The following is a 22,103-nucleotide window of genomic DNA, read 5'->3' on the forward strand; positions in this document are numbered from 1 at the left end:
CATTTTTTTATTATAATGTAAGTATTTGTACAGTATTTGAAGCATCTTAGTTTATATTCTAAAAATACTTCAGTTTCTAATAGAAAATTTAATAATTCATGCTGAGTAGAGACCTTTTTGAACATTTTCTAGCTTTCATGGGATCTTATGTTGCAGAGCCTAGAAAGATGATTTGAAGTTTTGCTCAACTGTTAGCAGTGTAGTTATCTCTGGAGTTTTTAGTCCATGTTAACTTTGCTCTTTCTCTGAAGTTGGTTTGAACATTTTGCTTTATATGTTTATTATTTAACCTCAGGGATGGTGTCTTAGTTGGCTGTATTGTAACCTCTACGTGTGCTGTCAGCAAACTAAAACCACATTGCACATACATGGAGTATTTGAAGCCATCATTATCACATTGCCTTGTGGCCTTTATTTGTGAACAGTTGTAAATAGCCACATCTTATTTATATTTTATACGGATGGCATGCTCTGTATGAGAATATCTGATAAAAATAGGTAGTTTAGATGTAAGAGTAAGTTCTCTTAAGACCTGAAATCTCTGATAGACCTGGATTTGAATAAGATTTGAGTAACAGGAAAGAAGTTGTTTTCTAAAGAGTTCCTTTTTAAGCTCTCCAGAAAAGATTAGAATAATGAGACTCAGTTTGAGTCATCTGCTTAAGAATCCTCTTGATTGGGAGTTGAGCTTGTTTGGCTGAAAGAACTCTTGCCTACTTACACCTTCCTCTTTCACAGTACTCATTGGATAGGGTTTAGAGAGATTTTTTTTTTTAACCACTTTATTGAAGTAAGCTGTACATATTTAATGTATGCAGCGTGCTGAGTTTGGTGGTAAGTGTTCATTTGTGAAGCCATCACAGTCTATGCAGTAAACATCTCCATCACCTCCAAAAGTTTCTTCCAGCCCTCTTTGGAGAGGATTTTGTTAGCTCAGTATCTTTTATCCATTTCAGGTCAGAAGTATGCATGAATCTGATGAGTAATTGATGCAGTGTTTCCCTGGTTGTGAACACAGAACTTGTAGGTTTTGTGGGCATGAAGAGGGCTGCTTAGTCAGAGATTAGTAGAAAATCAGTCAACAAATATACATGCTTGTTATATGCCAGGTATTAATTTAGCGGCCGAGGTTATTCAGCAGTGAAGAAAATCTCTGCCTTCATGGAGCTGACATTTGACTGGGAGGAGAGAGGCCAGGAAAAGAAATAACGTGAGGTTGGAATTTGAGGGTCACTAGTAGGAGGAGGCTGCTATTTTAAATAGAGTAGGTAGTTAAAGCTTCATTTTAAGGTGACAGTAGAGCAGAGTTGAGGTTGAGAAGTGAATGAGCCATGTAGATATCTGGGGGAAGAGCATTCCAGATAGAGTAGCAAATACGAACTTGAAGTGAACTTGTTTGCTGTATTCCAAGGAATAACAAGGAGGTTGGTAGGGCTGGAGCAGAGAGAGCAAGGAGGAAGAATAGATGAAGTCAGAGGTTATCAGGTCGAATAAGGCTTTGTAGGATAGTGTCAGTACAGAGAAGCTGAGCTTTCAGCATCAACTCCAACAGAAGTGAGAAGGCACTGAGGGTTGTGAGCAGCTGAAGTACATGATTTGGTTTGTGTTTTTAGAAGGTCACTCTGATTGTTCTGTAATAGTGGGCCAAGAGCAGAAACAGACCAGTTAAGAGGCTGTTGTAATAATCTGAGAGGTAATGGTGGTTCGGACTAGGCTAATAGTGATGAAAGAAATCAAGAATTAGGTTCTGGGTGCATTTTGAAGAGACAACAGAATTTCCTTTTGTTTTAGAAGTAAGTTGAGAGAGTAAAGAGGACTGATTACAAACTTTTTGGCTTCAGCAACTGGAGGGATGGAGTGGGTATCTGCTCAGTTGGATAAGACTGCAGGGGAAGCCAGTTTAGGGGAAAAGATTAGGTTTTTGTTCTAGACTTGATTGACATGCCTCGTAGATTTTCAAGTAGAAATATTGAGTAGGTAGCTGAATATAGGACTCTGGTATTAAGGCAGGGGAAATCTCCAAATGGGATATATAGATTTTGAGGTTAACTTAAAGCCATGAGACCAGATGAGTTAACTTCACCTGAAAACTGAATGTGGAAAGATAAAGAGGGTTCAGAAAAAGGTTGGAGGTTGTGGTGATGAGTAAGAATTAGTAAGCACGCTGACAAATAGGAGCAAGTGGAATAGGAAGAAAAACGAGATTGTGGTGCTTGAAAGGCAACTGAAGAATCTGTATCAAGTAGTAGGAATGATCAGCTCTTTGAATTGCTACCTAGGTTAAATAAGATGAGAAGTGAGACTTTGATTGTTAGATTTAGCAGTGTGGAAGTCACTGGTGACTTTCTCAAGAGTAGTTTCTGTGAAATGGTAGATATGAAAGCCTTACTGGAGTGTATTCAAGATATAATGGGGGATATGTGACTTGGAGACAGTGAATGTAGAAGTCTTCTCCCCAGCCCTGTGATTTTGTTATAAGTGAAAAAGAGAAAAAATAGGTGGTGCTGGAGAAATATGTGGGGTTGTGAGGATTTGCTTGTTTGTTTTTAAGATGGGAAACTGAGGATATTGAATGCAGATGGAAATTACCTAGCAGAGAGGAAAATTTTGTTGATGCTGGGAAGGGAGATTGCTAAAGGGAGGTCCTTGAATAGGTGAGTTGGGATGGAACTAGAGCAGTACTTGTTAAAATTCATTTTGTATAGGTGTCACCTGGGGTTCTTGTTAAAATGCAGATATGGTTCTGTAGGTCTGGGATGGGGCCTGAAATTCTGCATTTCTGCCAAGTCCCTAGATGATGTCTATGTTTCTGGTTCTTGTGTTATAGTTTGAATATAAGAACTTGGCACTTTGAGCACAAGAACTAGCAGGTTACACTGATATACAATCAGATAGGTTAGTGGATGTGGCCAGAGTTTGTGCAGTGTCCCTTCAGGTTATTTCTGTTTTCTCAGTGGAACAGGAAGCAAGTTGTTATCCTAGATTGAGGATGGAGGAGATGGTGTAAAATTATCTAGGAAAGTAGAGTCAGACTAGAAGAGTAGGATTGTGGCATTGTGCTAAGGGTCCACTTGTGGTTAGTGGTTATGAATTTAAATTGATATGGATTGAATATGGTTTTGTGTATGTTATTCTGTAGTTAACTTTCAGCTGTGTGGGTGCATGTGAGGCGTAGGTGGGCAGTTGGGGTTTAGAATGGCAAGTATTTTGGAGGGGGAGGAAGGGGCAAGTTATTTATGGGTGTATGCAAGGTGCTTAGAAACGATGGACCATGGATTCCAAACTGGGAAAGGAGGAAAGTGAGAGAATGCTAGGTTAAACAAAGAAAATGTGTGGTTTTATTGTTTTTTTGTTTGTTCTGTTTTTTAATTGCAGATCTCTTCATCTTTAATTTGCTAAGGAGCTCTGCAGATCTTCAGGAGAGGAAAACAGTGTTCATGTCCCCAGTGTTTTTTCATCAAGGGACCTTTTAAAGTGTCTCTCTGAGCTTGTATTCTACTAAATAAACTTAGGGGAAAAATGTCTTACACTTTTGGCTAAAGCAAGTATTAACATCAGAGATTATGATTTTATTTAAAGTGGAGGATTGTGCTGCAGATAAGGAGGGAGGTCTTAAAAGGATTTTTTAAATTGCTTCTATTAGCTCTAAAAACTATTTTAAAATGTATCCCTTTATTTCTGTTAAAATAGATTGTTAACATCCTTGTAAGTCGTGTAGATTTATAATCATAGCCATATAAAATATTTACTATATGGACAAATACAGAAAGATTTTCAACCATTGGTTTTTTTTTTTTTTTTTTTTTTTTTTTTTTTTGTCTCTTTCTCTCTTTTGGATATTACAGATGACCATGGATGAAAAGTATGTAAACAGCATTTGGGACCTTCTGAAAAATGCAATTCAAGAAATCCAGCGTAAGAATAACAGTGGTCTTAGTTTTGAGGAGCTCTATAGAAATGCATATACAATGGTTTTGCATAAACATGGAGAAAAGCTCTACACTGGACTAAGAGAAGTTGTTACCGAACATCTCATAAATAAGGTATCCAACTTTAAAGGACTGTTGCTAACTATATTGAATCTCTAGAAGTATTTTTAAAGGTTCCAGGAAGCCTATAGAAATGATAATCAATTAGTAGCTATGTTATAAAACCTCACTTAAAACTTGTAATCAGCTAAACCAGAATTTTTGATAATTGAGGGAAGGTGCAGTTTGTCATCTTTGATAAATACAGTCTCGGAAGCAAACTTTTAATTTACATATGCTTGTTTATTAATATGTTAATTACAGATCTTTTTTTTCTTTAAAATGCTTAATCAGCTCATTTTAGCTTTCTTTTCTTTCTCTGTATATTTGAAAATAATAAGACTACATTGTTTAAAAAATATTGTCTAAGACATTTCACCAACTGAAATTAACTTTATTCATTTTAACTGAGTTTTATTACAATGAATGAATTTTTTAAGATAAATTAGTGTTGGACTGTTAACATTATTAAATGGTTCTTTGGTTCCAAAAAGATGTATTTGTTTTTTTCAGAACAAATGTTTTTATAAAGCAGACTCTTCCACTGCAAGTATGTCTTGCTTTAAGATTGTTAGATAAGATGTAAAATACCACAGATAAATAAAAACTCCTCAAAGTTTTTGTGTGGTATTAGGGTACTTGTTTTTAAAATTTTATTTTGAAAAAAATGGAAAAGTTGCATCAATAGTACAATGATTTCTTATATTGTAGATTTACCAGTTGTCAGTATTTTGCCACATTGTAGCCAGTCTTTCTATTGGTACTTGTTATTACTATTATTGGTATTATTATTATTGGTGGACAGTTAGAGAATGTTTTAGATTCATTTACACTCAACTACTTTGCAGTGTTTCTCCTAAGAACAAGGATGTCACTTAACCAAAGAACAACGTTCAAAATCAGGCAGTTTAACATTAATATGAAACTGTTACCTAATATGGTCCACATTCAAAATCACCAGTTGTCCTGTGTGGCAGTGATGTCCTTTATAGCAGTTTGTTTTCTGATCCAGGATCTAATCCAGGATCACACACTCAATTCCTCAGCCTTTCTTTGTCTTTCAGCACATTTACATTTTTGAAGAGTATAGGTCAGTTGTTTTGTAGATTGTCCCTCAGTTTTTGGTTTGTCTGATTGTTTCCTCATGACTAGTTTCAGGTTATGCATTTTTGGCAGGAATAATACATAAGTGATGTTGTGTCCTCAGTGCATCACATCAGGAGGCACATGATGTCAGTTTATCCCATTATTGGTGATGTTAACTTTGATCACTTGGTGTCCGCCAGATTTCTCCACTGTGAAGGTACCTTTTTTCCCTTTGTAATTAATAAGTAATTTGTTCAGATATATTTTGAGACTGTGTAAATATCCTGTTCCCCAAGAAACTTTCATGTGATGGTTTTAGCATCCTTTGATGATTCTTGCATGAATCATTATTACTACAATGGTTACAAAATAGTTTTTCTGTCTCTACTCTTCCTTCTATGATTCTTTTCTCTTAAATGGGATTACATGAGCAGGTAGCTAGTATCTCATGAAGCAAGTGATTATGTTCTTCATGCATTCAACAGTTTTTTCTTATCTGCCTATTATGTACAGCTTTCTAAGAAAATCTAGTAGATGCAAAGAGATATGCTGTCCCTTCCTAGGTTTGTTTTTGTTTTTATTCGGATGTGAGAGAAGATACACACATTTAGATAACAGTGTGAGGCACTATGTAATTAAATGGCAAATGAGTTGTATAGGCAATAAATGCCTTAGGAATTCAAATGAGGGAGAGATTATCCTGGGCTGTAAGATTTCATGGGAAAAGATGAAATTGAACTGAGCCATGAAAAATTTGGGACGTAAGTGAAAATGTGGAAGGTGTTCCAGGATGGCAGATATCACATGATTATACAGCAGTAAACTTAGGTGGTAAGTAGAGTTTGAGGTTTATAATAATTTATGAGGTGTATAATAATTTATGGGGACTAGTGGAGTATAGTATTGCAAAGTTGATTTGGGAAGAGATTGGAGAAAAACTTGAATGCCAAGCTAAAGAATTTGGGCTTTACAGTAGAGCTTTATTGGAGGTTTTTAAGTGGATGATAGTGTGACAGAATATTTTAACAAAATTAAGATGAGGATGATATAAATGTAGAATTGGGGGGAAATGTGTGCTAGAAACAGGAGAAGACCTGAAAAAATCTAAGTAAGGTGATAGGCTAGTAATAAGTGGATGAGGTCAGAAATACTGAAGTAAGACCAGGAAGAATTTGGTTACTGGGAGAATTATGGTGCCACCAGTAGAATTATTGTGAACTTATTATTGGAATGGGTAGAGGAGATGACAAATTTTGTTTTAGGTTATACCGGAAATTTTTATAGTTAGAAGGCACCCTAGAAATGTGAGGAAATTTGAGTGTGAGATTGTAATAAAATGTCCAAGTAGAAATATGTGTTTGGAGATATACAGGTTCAGAGCTTGGGCAGGAACTCAAAACTGGAGATCAGCATCTGACATTTGGTAGCATGTACTGAGGAAGAGTTCAAAAAACGAAAATCCCAGAGCCAAGGGATGAATCTTTAAAAGCAAACTATGGTTAATAGATGTAGGAAATGAAGACTAGTTTAAGAAGTTTAGCATCAAAAGAAAGAAGAAAGTGGGGGAGTTTTGCTTAAAGCTGTTGAAGAGGAGACGATTGGAGCAACTGAATTTTTGGTTATGGAGAGTGTGTGGAATTGAACAGTGGAGAAATATAGGTAGAAGAGGGGTAGATTCTCATTTACCAGAGGTTCTATAGGGAGTGATAATAATGATCCCCAACAATTGTTTAGCATTTACTGTGTGCTAGGTCCACTTCTAGTGCTTTTAGATGTGTTCACTTAGTTAATGGTCACAACCCAATGAGCCAGATACTGTTACCTCTATTTAAAAGTGAGGAAACCGAGCACACAGAATTGGTTATTTGTCCAGGTGCATGTAGCTAGTAAGTGGCATAGCTGGAATAGTATTCAAGCAGTGTGGCTTCAGGCTGATCCTTAACTTTTCTGTAAATCTGTTCCTGAGGCGTAATGAATGGATCAGGATGCAATAAATGTGCCAAAATTGAGGGTGCATGTGGGGTTTCAGGAAAATTGGCTCAGTGTTTGTAAATCTATAATCCTTTAAATTTTAGTTCTTGGTTTGTTTATAATTAAAATGAAGGAGTTGTCAGTAGTATCTTTGAGATGCTTTATTTAAAGACTATCATGAATCTAATAATTAAATAGTGCATCTTCTGAAAATGAGATGAAGAGACTTTGAGTAGCCCCTGTGGGGAATATACTAAGGAATTGGCAAGTGAGGAAAAAGATAGCTCAGTAGGGGTTGGCCTAAATGTGTGATTTATCATTTTTTTCTTCTTTTTTTCTTTTTTTGAAGCAGTGCTTTGTAGCTTGGACACCGATGCAGAAAAAACACCTGTAGTTATGTGCTTTGGTTGAGAATTGGCTCTTTCAAAAAGTGAGGAGAGGAGAGGGGGCGAGAGTGTGAGGTCAGTGTTGATGTGACTGATTTTTGGACTCTGAAACATGGTTAGGTAGAAATTGAAGTCATGTGAACAATAGCTGCATGGTAACTGTAAGAGCTTCAGCATATTGTAAGTCTCTTAAAGTGGTCCCGTATCTAAGATTAACTGTCATTTCAGAGTATAGGCAGTTGCCTATGATGTATTCCAGAGAACATGTATTCAAGTTGATTATGCTAAACTTTTCTCTTACAAATGTTAATGATATATCAGCAGCATCTGAAATGTTCTTTAATTTTTTTTTTCCTTTCACAAATACTCATTTGACCATCTTAAGCTAGTCAGTTTCTGACTAGGAAAGGTACCAGTATCTACATATCTAATGATTCATTTCTTTATTTCAGTTGAATTAAGTTTTTGAACTTCTGCTAGTATCTATGCTTTTCATTTTTGTGTTTTCCATTAATCTCACTTCATTTTTACTCTTATTTTATAAGACACTTTAAAAAATCATACAAATACAGTACTGTCTGAAGGGGACACTGTTAAAAGAAGTCTGTTAACTGACAGGGCTGTCACAATAGACCAAAATGTTTGTCTCCTGATGTAGGAAGTCTCCATTTGTTCTGCTTAATGGGACTTAGAGATGTTATTAATATAATATAATTGGTAGAAGTATAGTCTGTGTGGAAATCAATATTGCCTATCTCTGCATTGCATCTTCTGGCTGGAAGGTAAGAGAATGGTTTAGGGTTCTGTGGTATCAAAGTAACTTCAGTCTCACAGAATATATCCCTTTTTATGGTTCTGAAAGCATTCGTACATGGTCCATTCCTCGTTTTTTTGTTCCTTATGCTTTTAGCAGTTAGCTGAACTGCCTAACTAATAATATATTTTTAAAGCAAAATTATTTTCCATTGAAGTGAACCTTTTAGTGCTGTGGTATAGACAGCCAGGACCTATCTTTTCATGTTGAAGAACAATTCAGAGGAAATACATTTTTTTTTCATGGAATCACAGTTCATTGGTATTCCAATTTCAAGATGAGAATAGTGAACATTTTGAGGAACATTTTTGGTAAAGCAAAGTGTTATAAACTACCAAAGGGCAGCTGATGGGAGGATAGTTCTTTGCGATGAAAGTAGCTGATTATTGACATTAGAAATAAGTTTACGAAATTGAAGCAGGCATGGAAAAGCTAAATGCTATTTCTCTTTCTTAGTAGTATATCCTTCCTATCTCTAGAAGAATGTTTCCCCAAGAAACTGAGACCCAAAGGAATTCAGTAAATTTCTGAAGATCATAAAGCAAAACTTAGGGTGTGATGTGGGCTTTGTGCCATGTCATAAGAAAAGTCTTATTTTAGTAAATATGAAAAATTTTCAGAATTCACAGGGATTATTCTTTTCTAAATAAAATACCTTTAAAAGCATAGTTATATTGGAGAAAACAAGTTCTGCTACTTTCCATTTTTAAGGATTTTTAAATTATAGGTCGTTTTGTCAAAGCCTCAAAAGTATCCTTGTAAGATTTATCATCATAGAATTTAACATTCAGAAGTATTTTTTATTTGCTGAGCTGTGGCTTGGGTGTAAAAAATATGTTGGTAAATAAAATGCATCTGATCCCTGCATTCATGAAACAGATAAACAAGTAAACAAATGTTTAGTTATAAAATACAGTGAAGAAAACAGGATACAGTGATGGGGAAAATGATGAGAGCAGCTATCAATAATACATAGGCCAAGAGAGGGTTATTTGAATGATGTTTAAACTGGGACTTGAAGAATGAGAGGGTTCTCATAAGAAAAGTTGGTTGAAGAGCATTCTCGGCAAAGGGAATGGGTATAGAACATTTTTTCTGTAAAGGGCCCAGGTAATCAATGTTTTCAGCTCTCTGAGCCATACGTTCTCTGTTGCAGCTCCTCAACCCCTCTGTTGTAGCACGAGAGCAGCAATAGACCATACACAGTGAACGGGCATGGTAGTATTCCAGTAGAGCTTTATTTTATAAAGACAGGACTTCCTTTGCCAATACCTGGACTAGAGAATTGGGGGGTAGGGGTGGGGGAGGACATGTTGTGAATAAGGAGTTAAGAGTTGGCGGTGGGGAAGAATGGAACAAGATGAGTTTGGAGAGAAAATCATAAGCTGGATCACGCCCAGGCCTTGAAGCCATGCTATAAGGGTATCATACTTAAGTATATGTACCTTAGGTAGCCATTCAAGGATTTTAAGCAAGACAGTGATATGATCTGGTGTAGATTTTTAAAATATTACTCTGGTTGCTGTGTGGTGAATAAGCTACAGGGCCCAAGAGTTGAAGTGCAGGGAATAGAATGGAATAATCCAATAATTCAGATGAATGTTAGTGGTGATTTACATCAGTCTAGTGACAGTGGGGGTAGAGAAAAGTTTTCAGATTCAAGCTGTATTTCAGATGTAGAAAACTTGTTACCTGTGGATAGATTGACTGTATTGAATGGGGAAAAGGGAAGAATCCTAGATGATGTCTAGGTTTTTGGCTTTTGAACAACTAGGAGTTTCCATTTTTTGGTATAGATTGGGGTAGAAAAAGAAGCTCGGTTTGGACAGGTTAATTTTAAGATGCCAACAAAAAGGGATATGTAAATCTAGTTCTCTGAGAAGTTTGGACTGGAAATCTAAATTTGGGAATTGTGAGCATATAGATGATACTTAAAGCCCTGAAAGTAGATGAAATCACACAGGGTAAAGAGAAAAGAGGGCTCCAGATTGAACCCTGAGGAACTTAAAACATTCATTTCAGGCAGATTGAGGATTTCAGTGGAGACTGAAAAATGGCCAGAGAGTCTGCTCTAACCTTAAATTATAAAATAATTTAATTTTGACATTTATTTAGCAGTGCTGTAGTTTTCACAGCATCTGTGTGTGTGTGTGTGTGTGTGTGTGTGTGTAATGTTAAAAGACAATTTTAAATTCAAAAATAGTGCTAATCAGTTCTGTTACTTGTGGGCAGGGTCAGGTTAGGGTGGAACATCTTTTTGTATGTGGGGTTTTGGTTTTTTTTTTATTTTTTCAGCTTTATTGAGATAAAAATGGCTAAATTGTCAGATATTTAAAATGTTTTGTTTTGTTTGTTTTTTTGGAGTCATCTCCTTTTAGAAGGTTCCTATTTGGGATTCAGACTTAATAGAAAGTCTCTAACTCATAGTAAAGTACCAGAGGACTTGCCTTTTCTTCTGCACACTGCTAACTCTGCTAAGTACTCCATAATAATAAGAAACAACAATAGAAGTAATAATAGGAGTTTAATAATAAATAACTTAGAATTAGATGCAGTGGAAAAAGTACTGGACAGAAAGTGGGGAGAATTAGGCCTGATTCTACCACTAACAATCTTGAACAAATTACTAGATTTTTCTGGACTTCAGATTATTAATGTATAAAATGAGATTGGGATTGGTTTTGTTAGCCTGAACGAGCATTAAAATTATAAAATGACTATCTTCATAATTTTGGGTTACTAAGACTTAGGAAAAGCATAGTTTTTGCAGTTTACCCTTGTCCTTTCATGTGCCGTAATATGTGTTTAGACTGGAAGTTTTTCCATTTTTAATTGTTTCTTAAAGTCAGGGGAGAAACTTTCTTTGGTCTTAGTGTGGCAAGAACTTTATTCCAATTTTGTGATGATTAACAGGTTTCTTAGATTTGCTTTATGCTTAATTTCCCCTTTTCTTTCAGATTGTTACTCTGTAGTAATAACTAAATAATAATGGCAGCCTCATAAGTGAGCTTATGAAAGCTAATTCCTGTGCTTTGAAAGTTTGTTCTCCTCTTAGAAAAATAATTGCTGAACAAAAATATGTTGACTTTTTAACTCTACTGGAAACAGTTTATTATTGCTAAAAAGAATATTTATTCCATTGGTTTTCAAAGTCTTTCTGTCTTTGTCTTGTTCTTCAAATAATGTCTTACTTTGATTGAATGTGAGGAAGGCAGAATAAGAGGAGCTTCATCCTCCTCACTTTTCATTCATTCAGAAAACTTCCTGTTGAGGACCTGTTACATGCCAGGCACTGGACTAATAAGTGTTTGTGTTAAATTAGAGATCCCTGTCATTCTGGAGCTTATGTTGTGGACTTACATACTTGAATCTGTGCCTTGTAATCCTGATCAATTCTAATAAGCACTTGATTTTTCAGGTAGGAAGAATGAAGCCTTGAAGGAGAATAATTTGAATTTTTAAGTAACTTCCTTGTTGTTGTTGTTTTTTGTTTTTTTTTTTTTTTGTAAAGTCTTTGTAGAGTAACATCCTACCATTTGTGTTTTGTATGTAGGGTCATATTTGCTGAAAATGATGTTTCTATATGAAGAACTTGTTCAGTGTATTGATTTTTCTCCCCATTTTTAGAGGGAGTATGGGAAGAACCAGAGTTTTAAATATTATGTTTATTCATAGATAAATTTAGATGTTTATGTAGTGGTACTAATTGCCTGAGGGAATGAAGTTGTAATTTTATGTTAAGCTCTGGGCTATTTTGTGGGCCAGTTACTTAAACAGACATAACTTTTATAATAAAGCTTTTTTAATGTTTTTCCTTTCTTTCTAGGCAAATGTGAATAAATGTAGAGATATTTTTTTCTTAAGTGGCATTTGTGTACAAAATATATCATAAATGTAGTGATTGCAGTGAATTGTGAAGCACAGTGATAGAAACACTAGGGTTTAAGATTTTCATTAACACAGACAGATTCAGTTCAGAGGCCCACAGATACTGAGTCTTTCCTGTGTTTTATCCACCAAAAAATAATTAAGACATGCCTATCAGCAAGAAACTTCCCAATTTTAGCGAGGTAATCAAATTTGAAGGGGCATTATTTTGCCTAAAGAATTTAGGGCAAAGTAGAAAGAGGTCGCTTTTGATGAGCCTTAAAGGATTATAAAAGATTCATCATGTAAACAAAGGCAAAAGATAGTCTCAGTAGGGAAAATGGCATGAGTGAAAAAGGCAGGTAGATATGAGCATTGTCTGGTGGACCAGTGTAACTGTAAATGGAACTTAAAGGACTTCACATGCATTAGTTGGACTAACATTGTAGGGGATTTGGTTTTTATTCTGTGGGTGGTAGGAGCTATTAGGTTTTAGTCTTCCAAAAGAGACTCCTTGGTGTGGAAAAGATGGCATAAAAGGTTTAGGAGTAGTGCCATTTTCAGTGCTTCATTGCTACTTATCTTTCATTCTCCTGCCATCTTGTCTTGTCCTTTTTCCTAACTTAAAGTTGTTGGAAGAAACTGAGAACCCATTAGATTGAATGTTAGAGTTGCTTAGGGTGACAGGAGTCAGAAAGAAGAGGACGGCTCTCAGCTAGGTGTACAAACCCTTAAGGAATACGATTTGGAAGAATAACTTGAATATAAATAGGATAATCCGCAAAGAGGAAGAGGTTATCAGGGATAGGGGGAGGAATAGGGATTATTAGAGAGTCAGAAAGATAGCAGTCATCGAATATGAGGGGCATAGGAAATCAAGTAGTTTCTACTTTGAAAGGATTGAAAGAGAAGTGATGTTGGGGAAGAGCCCAGTTTAGAGTGTTATTTAGCAAATTCACCCATGTTAAATACCAGCTATTCTCACTTAAATTGTGGAGTAGACTGTAAGCACTGTCAGGACAGGTACCCCTCTCTATCGTATTTTCTAGTGATGTTCTTTTAATATTTATTAAGCTAGGGAGACCTGTTTCATTCATCTTTGTGTCTGCTGCTCTTCATATAGTTGGCATCAATAATTGTCTATTAAAATGAATCTCTAAGAGTAATACTATCAGTCAAATGGAAACCATCATGGTTTATATCCACGAATTGCCAAGATCTGTTTTGTCTTCTGTGTGTGGGGTAATATTTCTACCTACCCAAGTTAATTACTACTGAATCTAAGCACTTTAAGCAGAGTGTGTTTCGCTGTTTAGAAGCACAGTGTAGTTTTGGAGCTGTATACCTCAGATTTCTTGAGGCTGGAGTCTGATGGTCTGCTGGGAATCAGATTGTGTGATCTTGTAGAACTATGTTTTTTCCCTCCATGGTACTCAGGAGAACAAAAAGACTAGTTGCCGTATTGCCATGCTCTTTATATGTTTCACGATTTATTATGTCAGTGTCCCTGTAGTTCAGAGTTTAACTGTGGTATTAATGCTGTAATGTACTGATGCTTTTAATGTATATCTTATAGTCTTAACCATTGGGAGTGGAGTACTTTACAAATGGTAATCATATTGTCCTGTGGTATACTGCTTTTTTCTTTCTGTTTTCCTTTTCAACTATTATATAAAAAGCTACCATTTTTCATGATACTGCTTTGCCGTTAAATCCTGATTCTCCAAGTTATTTTTTTTTAAAGTTAAGAAGAATATTTGAAATAATAATGTATTTTTTTAAATGCCAAATTTAGATGTTTTTAATTTTCTTTAACATGTAGCAAGCAGATTTTCTTTATGAAACTGTGAAAATCTGTTGTCCTAATTGCCATCCTGTGCCCTTGCTTTGAACCTCACGACTTCTTTGGTACTGTTCATGGAATTCTACTTTGTATTAACATCATGTGAATGCTAATATTAGGCTCCTCTTTTCTTCCCTCCCTTACAGAGATTGTAAAGTGATTGCATTTTGTATTCCCCATGGTGCCTAGCACCCTCCTTTGCTTGTTGGAAGTAAACATTAAATATTTGAATTGTCAGTTCAGGGAGAGACTTTTATGTATCCTTTTGAATTAAGACCTTCATTTTGGACACTTTGTGAAATTCTTAAACTTATGTTACTAACTATGTATATGTTAGTAAACTCACTATGTTAGTAAACTCACTTATAGAAGAATCTTCTGACAGCAGTCAGGAAAAAAGTTTTCCCTGCAGTGGCTATCTTTAGTTTTGTTAAGGATACTGGTATGATTCCTCTTATCAAAGTGGCCACCTTTATTCTAAAAATTAGTGAAAATAATGCGAACAGTACTGTCAATCTAGAAAATATCAAGAGGGCAGTAAATTTTATTCCATTCAGGAATCTTTTGTCATTAGTGAATTCTTAGAAAGTTTAAAATATCTACAGAAGTTAAGATTAATCCTCCTAAACTTTAGTAGGTTTGCTTTGAAGTACAAAAATCTTAAGGTTGTTACATGTATTATGAGATAACATCTGTTCACCAAACTTAATGGTGGTTAGTTCCATCATGAAGTCCTCAAAGTATGAAGTAAAATAATTCCTTCTAGTTATGGAGATGTTTCTGTTCTTTATAGGAAAGGAAAGCAAAAATGAAGTGGAAATTGAGAGTTTGGAAAATACTGTATAAAATATGTGAAATATATATATATGTATGTTTTATTTATGTTGCTTGTCTCAGAAAATTTAAGGCACTTATGAATTTTCTGAGCATCTTGTTACAATGCAGATTATGATTCAGTGGATCAGGCTCATACATGATGATGAGGAGGAGGATATTGACCATGGTTCTGCTCTGTGCATAACACACTGAGTAGCAAGATTCAAATACGTATATAAATAATTTTATCAATATGTAATACAAATAATGTAATAGAAGCAAATGCTTATGTAGCATTTACTGTGGACTAGGCACAGTATTTTGTGTATACTAGTTCATTTTATCCACACAACAGCTCCTTTGAAGTAGATGGTATTTCTATTTTATGAAAACTGATACATAAATTAAGTCGTTCAAGGTCACACATCTACTAAATGTTGGGTCTGTGATTTGAATCAGGCAGATGGGCTTTTTTTTAGCATCTGTATTCCTTTGCTGCCACTATTCACCATGTAATCCTTTAAATCAAGAATTCTCAGCATGAGGGGAAGAGCTCTGGAGCTTTTTTCAAAGGATGTGTCAGATTATAAGAGATGTCCTCTACACTCCATGGCTTGGCTCCCATTGAGATTCACTTATATATATAGTAAGCCACTTTTATTGTCACATCACTTTGGTGTGATGATGTGAAACGTATTTTGAGATCTTCAGGAATTACTCTTTAGTGACATTTCTAGGAAAAATAGGATTTATGTAACTGGTAAAATGTGTAAATTGACAAACCCCCAGATCACGTATGCAGAGCTCTGAAAATTTCAAATATTGTGAGAACTTAAATGCTATTTTTGATCATGGCAAATGTACATTTATGTAAATACTCTGGTTTCATCAGGTGAAACAAGCAGTATGTTTTAGAATTTAGAGCCAAGAAAGGTACTTAGCAAGTATCCAGTGGCTCTCTCAGTTATAGGCACACCTTGTTTTATTGTCCTTAGCTTTACTGCACTTAGCAGATAACTGCATTTTTTACAAATTGAAAGTTTGTGGCAACCCTCTGTTGAGCAAGTCAGTCAGGCACCATTTTTTCAACAGCATATGCTCACTTCATGTCTGTCACATTTTGGTAATTCTCACAGTATTTCCAACCTTTTCTTTATTATTATATTTTTTATGGTGATCTGTGATCAGTGATCTTTGAAGTTGCTGTTACAATTTTTGGGGAGTGCCACAAACTGTGCCCAAATAAGATGGCAAACTTAATAAACATCATGTGTGTTCTGACTGCTCCCCTGACCAGCTGCTCCCCAGTCTCTTTCGCTCTCCTTCGGCCTCTATTCCCTGAGACGTAACAATATTGAAATTAGGCAAAGTAATAACCCTATAATGGCCTCAAGTATTGAAGTGAAAGGAAGAATGGCACGTCCCTCACTTTAAATCAAGTGCTAGTAATGATGACGCTTTAGCGAGGAAGGCATGTTGAAAGTTGAAAGAGGCTGAAAGCTACACCTCTTGCACCAAAAGACCAAGTTGTAGCTGCAAAGCAAAAGTTGTTGAAGGAATTTAAAAGTGCTTCCCCAGTGAGCATACGAATGATCGGAAAGTGAAATAGCCTTATTGCCGATATGGAGAAACTTTCAGTGGTCTGAATCAAAGATCAAACCAGGTACAACAGCATTCCTGTAAACCAAAGCCTAATCCCAAACAAGGCCCTAACTGTCTTCAGTTCTGTGAAGGCTGAGAGAGGCAGGGGAGCTGCAGAAGGAAAGCTTGAGGCTAACAGCAGTTGGTTTGGAGGTTTAAGGAAAGAAGCTGTCTCCATAACATGTAAGTGCAAGGTGAAGCAGCAAGAGCTGATGTAGAGACTATCAAGTAATCCAGAAGATCTAGCTGAGATAATTAATGAAGATAGCTATACTAAATAACAGATTTTCAGTGTAGACAAAACAGCTTTCTATTTGAAGACGCCATCTAGGATTTTCATAGCAAGAGAGGAGAAGTCAGTGCCTATCTTCAAAGTTTCAAAGGACAGGCTGACTCTGATTAGGGGTTAAATGCAGCTGGTGACTAAGTTGAAGCTAACACTCATTTACAATTCTGAAAATGCTAGGGCCCTTAAGAATTGTGCTAAATCTGCTCTGCTGTTGGTCTGTAAATGGAACAACACAGCTTGGAGGTCAGCACATCTGTTTACAGCATGGTTTACTGAATATTTTAAACCCACTTTTGAGACCTACTGCTCAGAAAAGATTCATTTCAAAATATTACTACTTCTTGACAATGCATCTGGTCATCCAAGAGCTGTGGTGGAGACATACAAACGATTAATGTTGTTTTCATGCCTGCTAACACAGCATCCATTCTGCAGTCCATCGATCAAGGAGTAATTTAAACTTTCAGATCTTACTATTTAAGAAATAAACATTTCATAAGGCTGTAGCTCCCATGGATAGTGGTTTCTCTGATGGATCTGGGCAAAGTCAGTTGAAAACCTCCTGGAAAGGATTCACCATTCTAGATGTCATTAAGAACATTCATGATTTGTGGGAAGAGGTCAAAATATCAGTATTAACAGGAGTTTGGAAGAAGTTAATTCCAGATGACTTTGAGGGGCTCAAATGGTGGAAGAATTAAATAACTTCAGATGTGGTGGAAGTAGCACAAGAACTAGAATTAGAAGTGGAACCTGAAGACATGACTGAATTGCCGCAATCTCTAAATAAAACATTAATGGATGGAAGAGTTGGTTCTTTTGGAGGAGGAAAGAAAGTGGTTTCTTAAGATGGAATGTACTCCTGGTAAAGATGCTGTGAAGGTTATTGACATGACAACAAAGGATTTCAACTATTACATAAACTTAGCTGATAAAGTAGCAGCAGGGTTTGAAAGGACTGACTCCACTTATGAAAGAAGTTCTGTTGGTAAAATGCTGCGGAACAGCACTGTTTGCTACAGAAAAATCATTCTTGAAAGGAAGAGTCAGTTGTTGTGGCCAACTTCATTGTCATCTTATTTGAAGAAATTGTTGCAGCCACCCCAGCCTTCAGCAACCACCACCCTGATCAGTCAGCAGCCATCAACACCTAGGCAAGACCTTCCACCAGCAAAAAGATTATAACTCCCTGAAGGCTCAGATGATGGCTAGCATTCCTTAGCAACAAAGTATGTTTAAATTAAGATATGCACATTGTTTATTTAGACATAGTGCTATTGCACACTTAATAGACTACTGTATAGTGTAAATGTAACTTTTATACGCACCAGGAACTAAAAAATTCATGTGAGTCACTTTATTGCGATATTTGCTTTATTGCAGTGGGTTGGAGCCAAACCCACGATGTCTTCAAGGTATGCCTGTATTTTTAAAACAGTGAAAACTCCAACTTTTAAAATCACACAAAACCAATGTAAATCATATTTAATCAGGGGAAACAGCGCCCACCCTGGACTGGTACTGAGACATCTTAGTGGAGCATTGCCTGAGCGCCATTGATCTAATCAACCCCAGTCATATTATAGGGAAGAGAATCTACAGACTGTATAGGTTAAGTAATTTCGTCAGAGTCCTAATTAGTAACTGCTCTGGGTAACTGTCTGCAAATACCAATTTGATTGTTTTAGCTCCTTGGTGAACATTGCAATACTACAGATTTCTAAGAGGTTACACCTCTTAACATTATAGTATCTCTGTGATACTTTTAAATGTTCATTTTTTGTCATGTGTACCATATTATGCACCGTTTTATGTTTTTAATACATGGTATATGTTTCAATGCAAAATAATGCTAAATACAAATACCTGTATTTTCAGAGATTTATCTATATTGGAATTAAGTACTGTCCTGAGTTTTAAGACTTTTTAAGAAGGAAATCTTTTTTCGGTAGTCCATATCATCATTAATTATATGGTTCATTTCTGGTTTCAGTAAACTTTAGAATTAAAATCTTTTAGATTAGTTTTAGCTGATAAATTTCTTTGTGCTACCTAGATATTAGGATTGGCTTGCTGGGATTTTGCCCCAGGCATTTAAATTTAGAGGATGAAAAAATTTTAATTAATGATTAAAAATAAATGTGTGTGTTAGAGGACAGGGGGATGCTGTGTAGATTATTAATATCCTTCAACTCTCCAACTAGCCAAGAGTTGCTGGCCCAAAGTCAGTGTCCTTGTCAATCCTTGTAGCTCCCAGTCCTGTTCATGCCTGCTGGCCTCTCCTGTCATCCCCGTTTCCATCCTCCTCCTCCTCCTCCCTTTGCCAGTAATTTGATTGATTTGAGGATGTATTTCTTGCAACTTGGATGTTAATTTATCAGTGAGCAGGTGTTATTACAACACTGAAAAATAAAGGTTTTCTTTTGATTTAGTAATCCACTTTAATTTTTGCTAAGAGTCTAATAAAAAGGACAGGGAAAGCTGTATTCACAGAAATGGATAACATAGTATGTCAATTTGAATTATTGCAGAGGCCTTTGGAAGGTTGGTTATACTCAAAATAATTAACAATTCTTCATTGTTTGGCATTCAGGTTGCTTTTATGAACAAAGATTGTGGCATCATAACTTACATTTACAATGTAATAATAAAACAGGACCCAATTGGAGAATCATAATCGCTGCAAGTTCTTAAAAAATCAGTATACAACAAAATTAGCCTTTTATTTTCATGTACAGGTCTATGAATTTTAGCCCACGTATAGATTTATGTAACTGCTGTCACAGTCAATATAAAACATCCTTCACCCCAGAAAATGTCTATTTCCCTTTATAGTCACATCCTTCTCCCACTGATCTTTTCTGTCACTATAGTTTTTTCTCAAGAATGTCCTGTCCTATAAATGTCCTATAATTGTCATACAAATGGAATCATACATTTGTAGCCTTTGAGACTAACTTCTTTCATTCACATAATTATTTTGCAATTGAGCCAGTCTGTGGTATATATCAATAGTTTGTTCCTTGTTATTGCTGAGTGATACTCTGCTTTATAAATGTATCAGTTTGCTTATCCATTTACCTATTTACTTGTTGCAAGACATTTGGATTGTATACAGTTTCTTCTGATTATGAATAGAGTTGCTGTGAACATTTGTGTACAGGTTTTTGTGTGAATATAAGTTTTCATTTCTCTAGGATAAATTCCTAGGAGTGGGATTGCTGGGTCATATGGTAAGTGTATATTTAACTTCATAAGATACTGCTGAGTTGTTTTCTTGCTGGGCTGTACCATTTTGCATTCCCACTAGCAATGTATGAGAGTTCTAGTTGCTCAGAATCTTTGCTAGCACTTGGTATTGTCAGTATATTTTATTTCAGCCATTCTAATGGGTGTGTGTAGTGGTCTCTCATCATGGTTTTAATTTGCATTTCCTTAATGGCTAATGTTGGTGAACATCTTTTCATGTGCAGATTGCCTTTTTATATTCTGTTTGGTAGAGTGTTCAAGTCTTTTGCCCGTTTTAAAATTCTGTTGTTTGCTTTCTGTACTGAGTTGTAAGAGGTTTTTTTGTTTGTTTTTTGTTTTTATTCTGAGTACAAGTCATTTGATATTTTCTCCCAGTCTTTGGTTTGTTTCTTTATTGTTTTAACAGTACCTACAGAACAAAAGCTTTTAATTTTGATGGAGTCTAGTTTATCATTTTTTTCTTTTAAAGCTCATGCTTTTGGTGGTAGATTGGAAACTTCTTAAATCTCAAATGACATTTTTTTCCCTACGTTTCATTCTGCTACACCCTTTTTCTTTGAATTATTGTGGTACTAGCTATATCAAATCAAATGAAATGATATAGCTAGTAACTTTTCTCCTAAAGTAAAAGTTAATGTTGAATGTTAATTGATGGCTTTAAAAAATCAGGATTCAGAACCACATCAGTATGATTATTATTATAACTATATAAAAACATATTCATATTGAGAAACTTCTGCAAAGAGAAGGAATAAAAATTGCTAGTGTGGCTCTTTTAAGTCAGTGGTTTCCTAAACCTGGCTGTTGTATCAGAATCACCTGGGTAACTTTAAAAAGAAAAATACCCAGATTCTCTTTCTTTAGATCTTGGGTGCCTTCTCCCGCGCCCCCCCCCCCCCCCAATTTTTTTTTTAATAGACTTTATTTTTTAGAGCAGTTTTTGATTCACAGCAAAAATTGAGTAGAAGGTACAGAGATTTCCTATATGCCCCCTGACACAACCTCCCACACTGTAAGTATCTCATACCAGAGTGGTGCATTTGTTGCAATAATAAACCTACACCAACATATCATCATCACCCAAAGTCCATAGTTTACATTAGGGGGTCCTTCTTGGTGTTGTTTATTCTATTTGTTTTGACAAGTGTGTAATGAAATACCATGATAGTGCCATATGGAATATTTTCACTGCCCTAAAAATCCTCTGTGCTCTGCCTATTCCACCCTAACCCCTGGCAACCACTGATATTTTTTGCAGTCTCTTTAGTTTTCCAGAATGTCATATGGTCGGAATCACATGATACATAGTCTTTTCAGATTGTCTTCTTTCACTTTGTAATAGGTACTTAAGGTTCCTCTGCATCTTTTCATGGCTTGATAGCTCATTTCTTTTTAGTGCTGAATGATATTCCATTGTCTGGATGTACCACAGGGTATTTATTCACCTACTGAAGGACATCTTGGTTGCTCTCAAGTTCAGGCAGTTATGAATAAAGCTGCTATAAACATCAGTGTGGAGGTTTTATGTGAACATAAGTTGTCAACTCCTTCGGTATTTATTCCAGGGAGCATAGTTTTCTGGATCATATAGTAAGAGTATATCTAGTTTGGTCAGAAACTGCCAAACTGTCTTCCGGGGTGGCTGTATCATTTTGTATTCCTTCCAGCAGTGATTGAGAGTGCCTGTTGCTCTATATCCTCACCAGATTTGGTGTTGTCATTGTTTTGGATTTTGGCCATAGGTGTGTAGTGGTATCCCATTGTTATTTTAATTTGCAATTCCTTACTGGTCAGATGTTGAACATCTTTTTATATGCTGATTTTTCATCTGAATATCTTTTTAGTGGGGTGTCCAGGTCTTTAAATTTTTTGAATTGGGTCATTTGTTTTCTTATTGTTGAGTTTTACAAATTATTTGTGTATTTTGGTTAACAGTCCTTTATCAGATATGTGTGTCTTTTGTAAGTATTTTCTCCCAATCTGTGTCTTATCTTGTCTTTCTCCTGATTGAATCTGTTAGTCTCCATAGGATTCTATTTCTTTGCCAGGTTTGTGATCTATGTTTTAAATTACTGTGCCTTGCTTTATCCTTTGCAAGGCTAGATGCCCTGCA

At 35.7% G+C, this 22,103-nt stretch overlaps 1 protein-coding gene across 5 annotated transcripts in view; it reads left to right on the plus strand.

Moving 5' to 3' along the window:
• CUL3 (cullin 3) overlaps positions 1–22,103 on the plus strand; it is a 94,724-nt gene that overhangs the window by 18,786 nt on the left and 53,835 nt on the right. The window contains exons 2-3 of one of the 5 annotated variants that reach the window (XM_057744059.1): positions 3,846–4,043; positions 19,939–19,974. The exons of 1 other annotated variant lie outside the window; for it this stretch is intronic. In XM_057744059.1, the coding sequence (XP_057600042.1) occupies positions 3,846–4,043; positions 19,939–19,974 (234 nt within the window). Of the gene's footprint in view, positions 1–3,845; positions 4,044–5,268; positions 5,332–19,938; positions 19,975–22,103 lie in introns of those variants that run through there. 3 more of the 5 variants (XM_057744062.1, XM_057744060.1, XM_057744064.1) reach the window with 3 other exon arrangements.

The sequence above is a fragment of the Hippopotamus amphibius genome, chromosome 8 (genome assembly GCF_030028045.1).
Source record: "Hippopotamus amphibius kiboko isolate mHipAmp2 chromosome 8, mHipAmp2.hap2, whole genome shotgun sequence".
Taxonomy (NCBI): Eukaryota; Metazoa; Chordata; class Mammalia; order Artiodactyla; family Hippopotamidae; genus Hippopotamus; species Hippopotamus amphibius.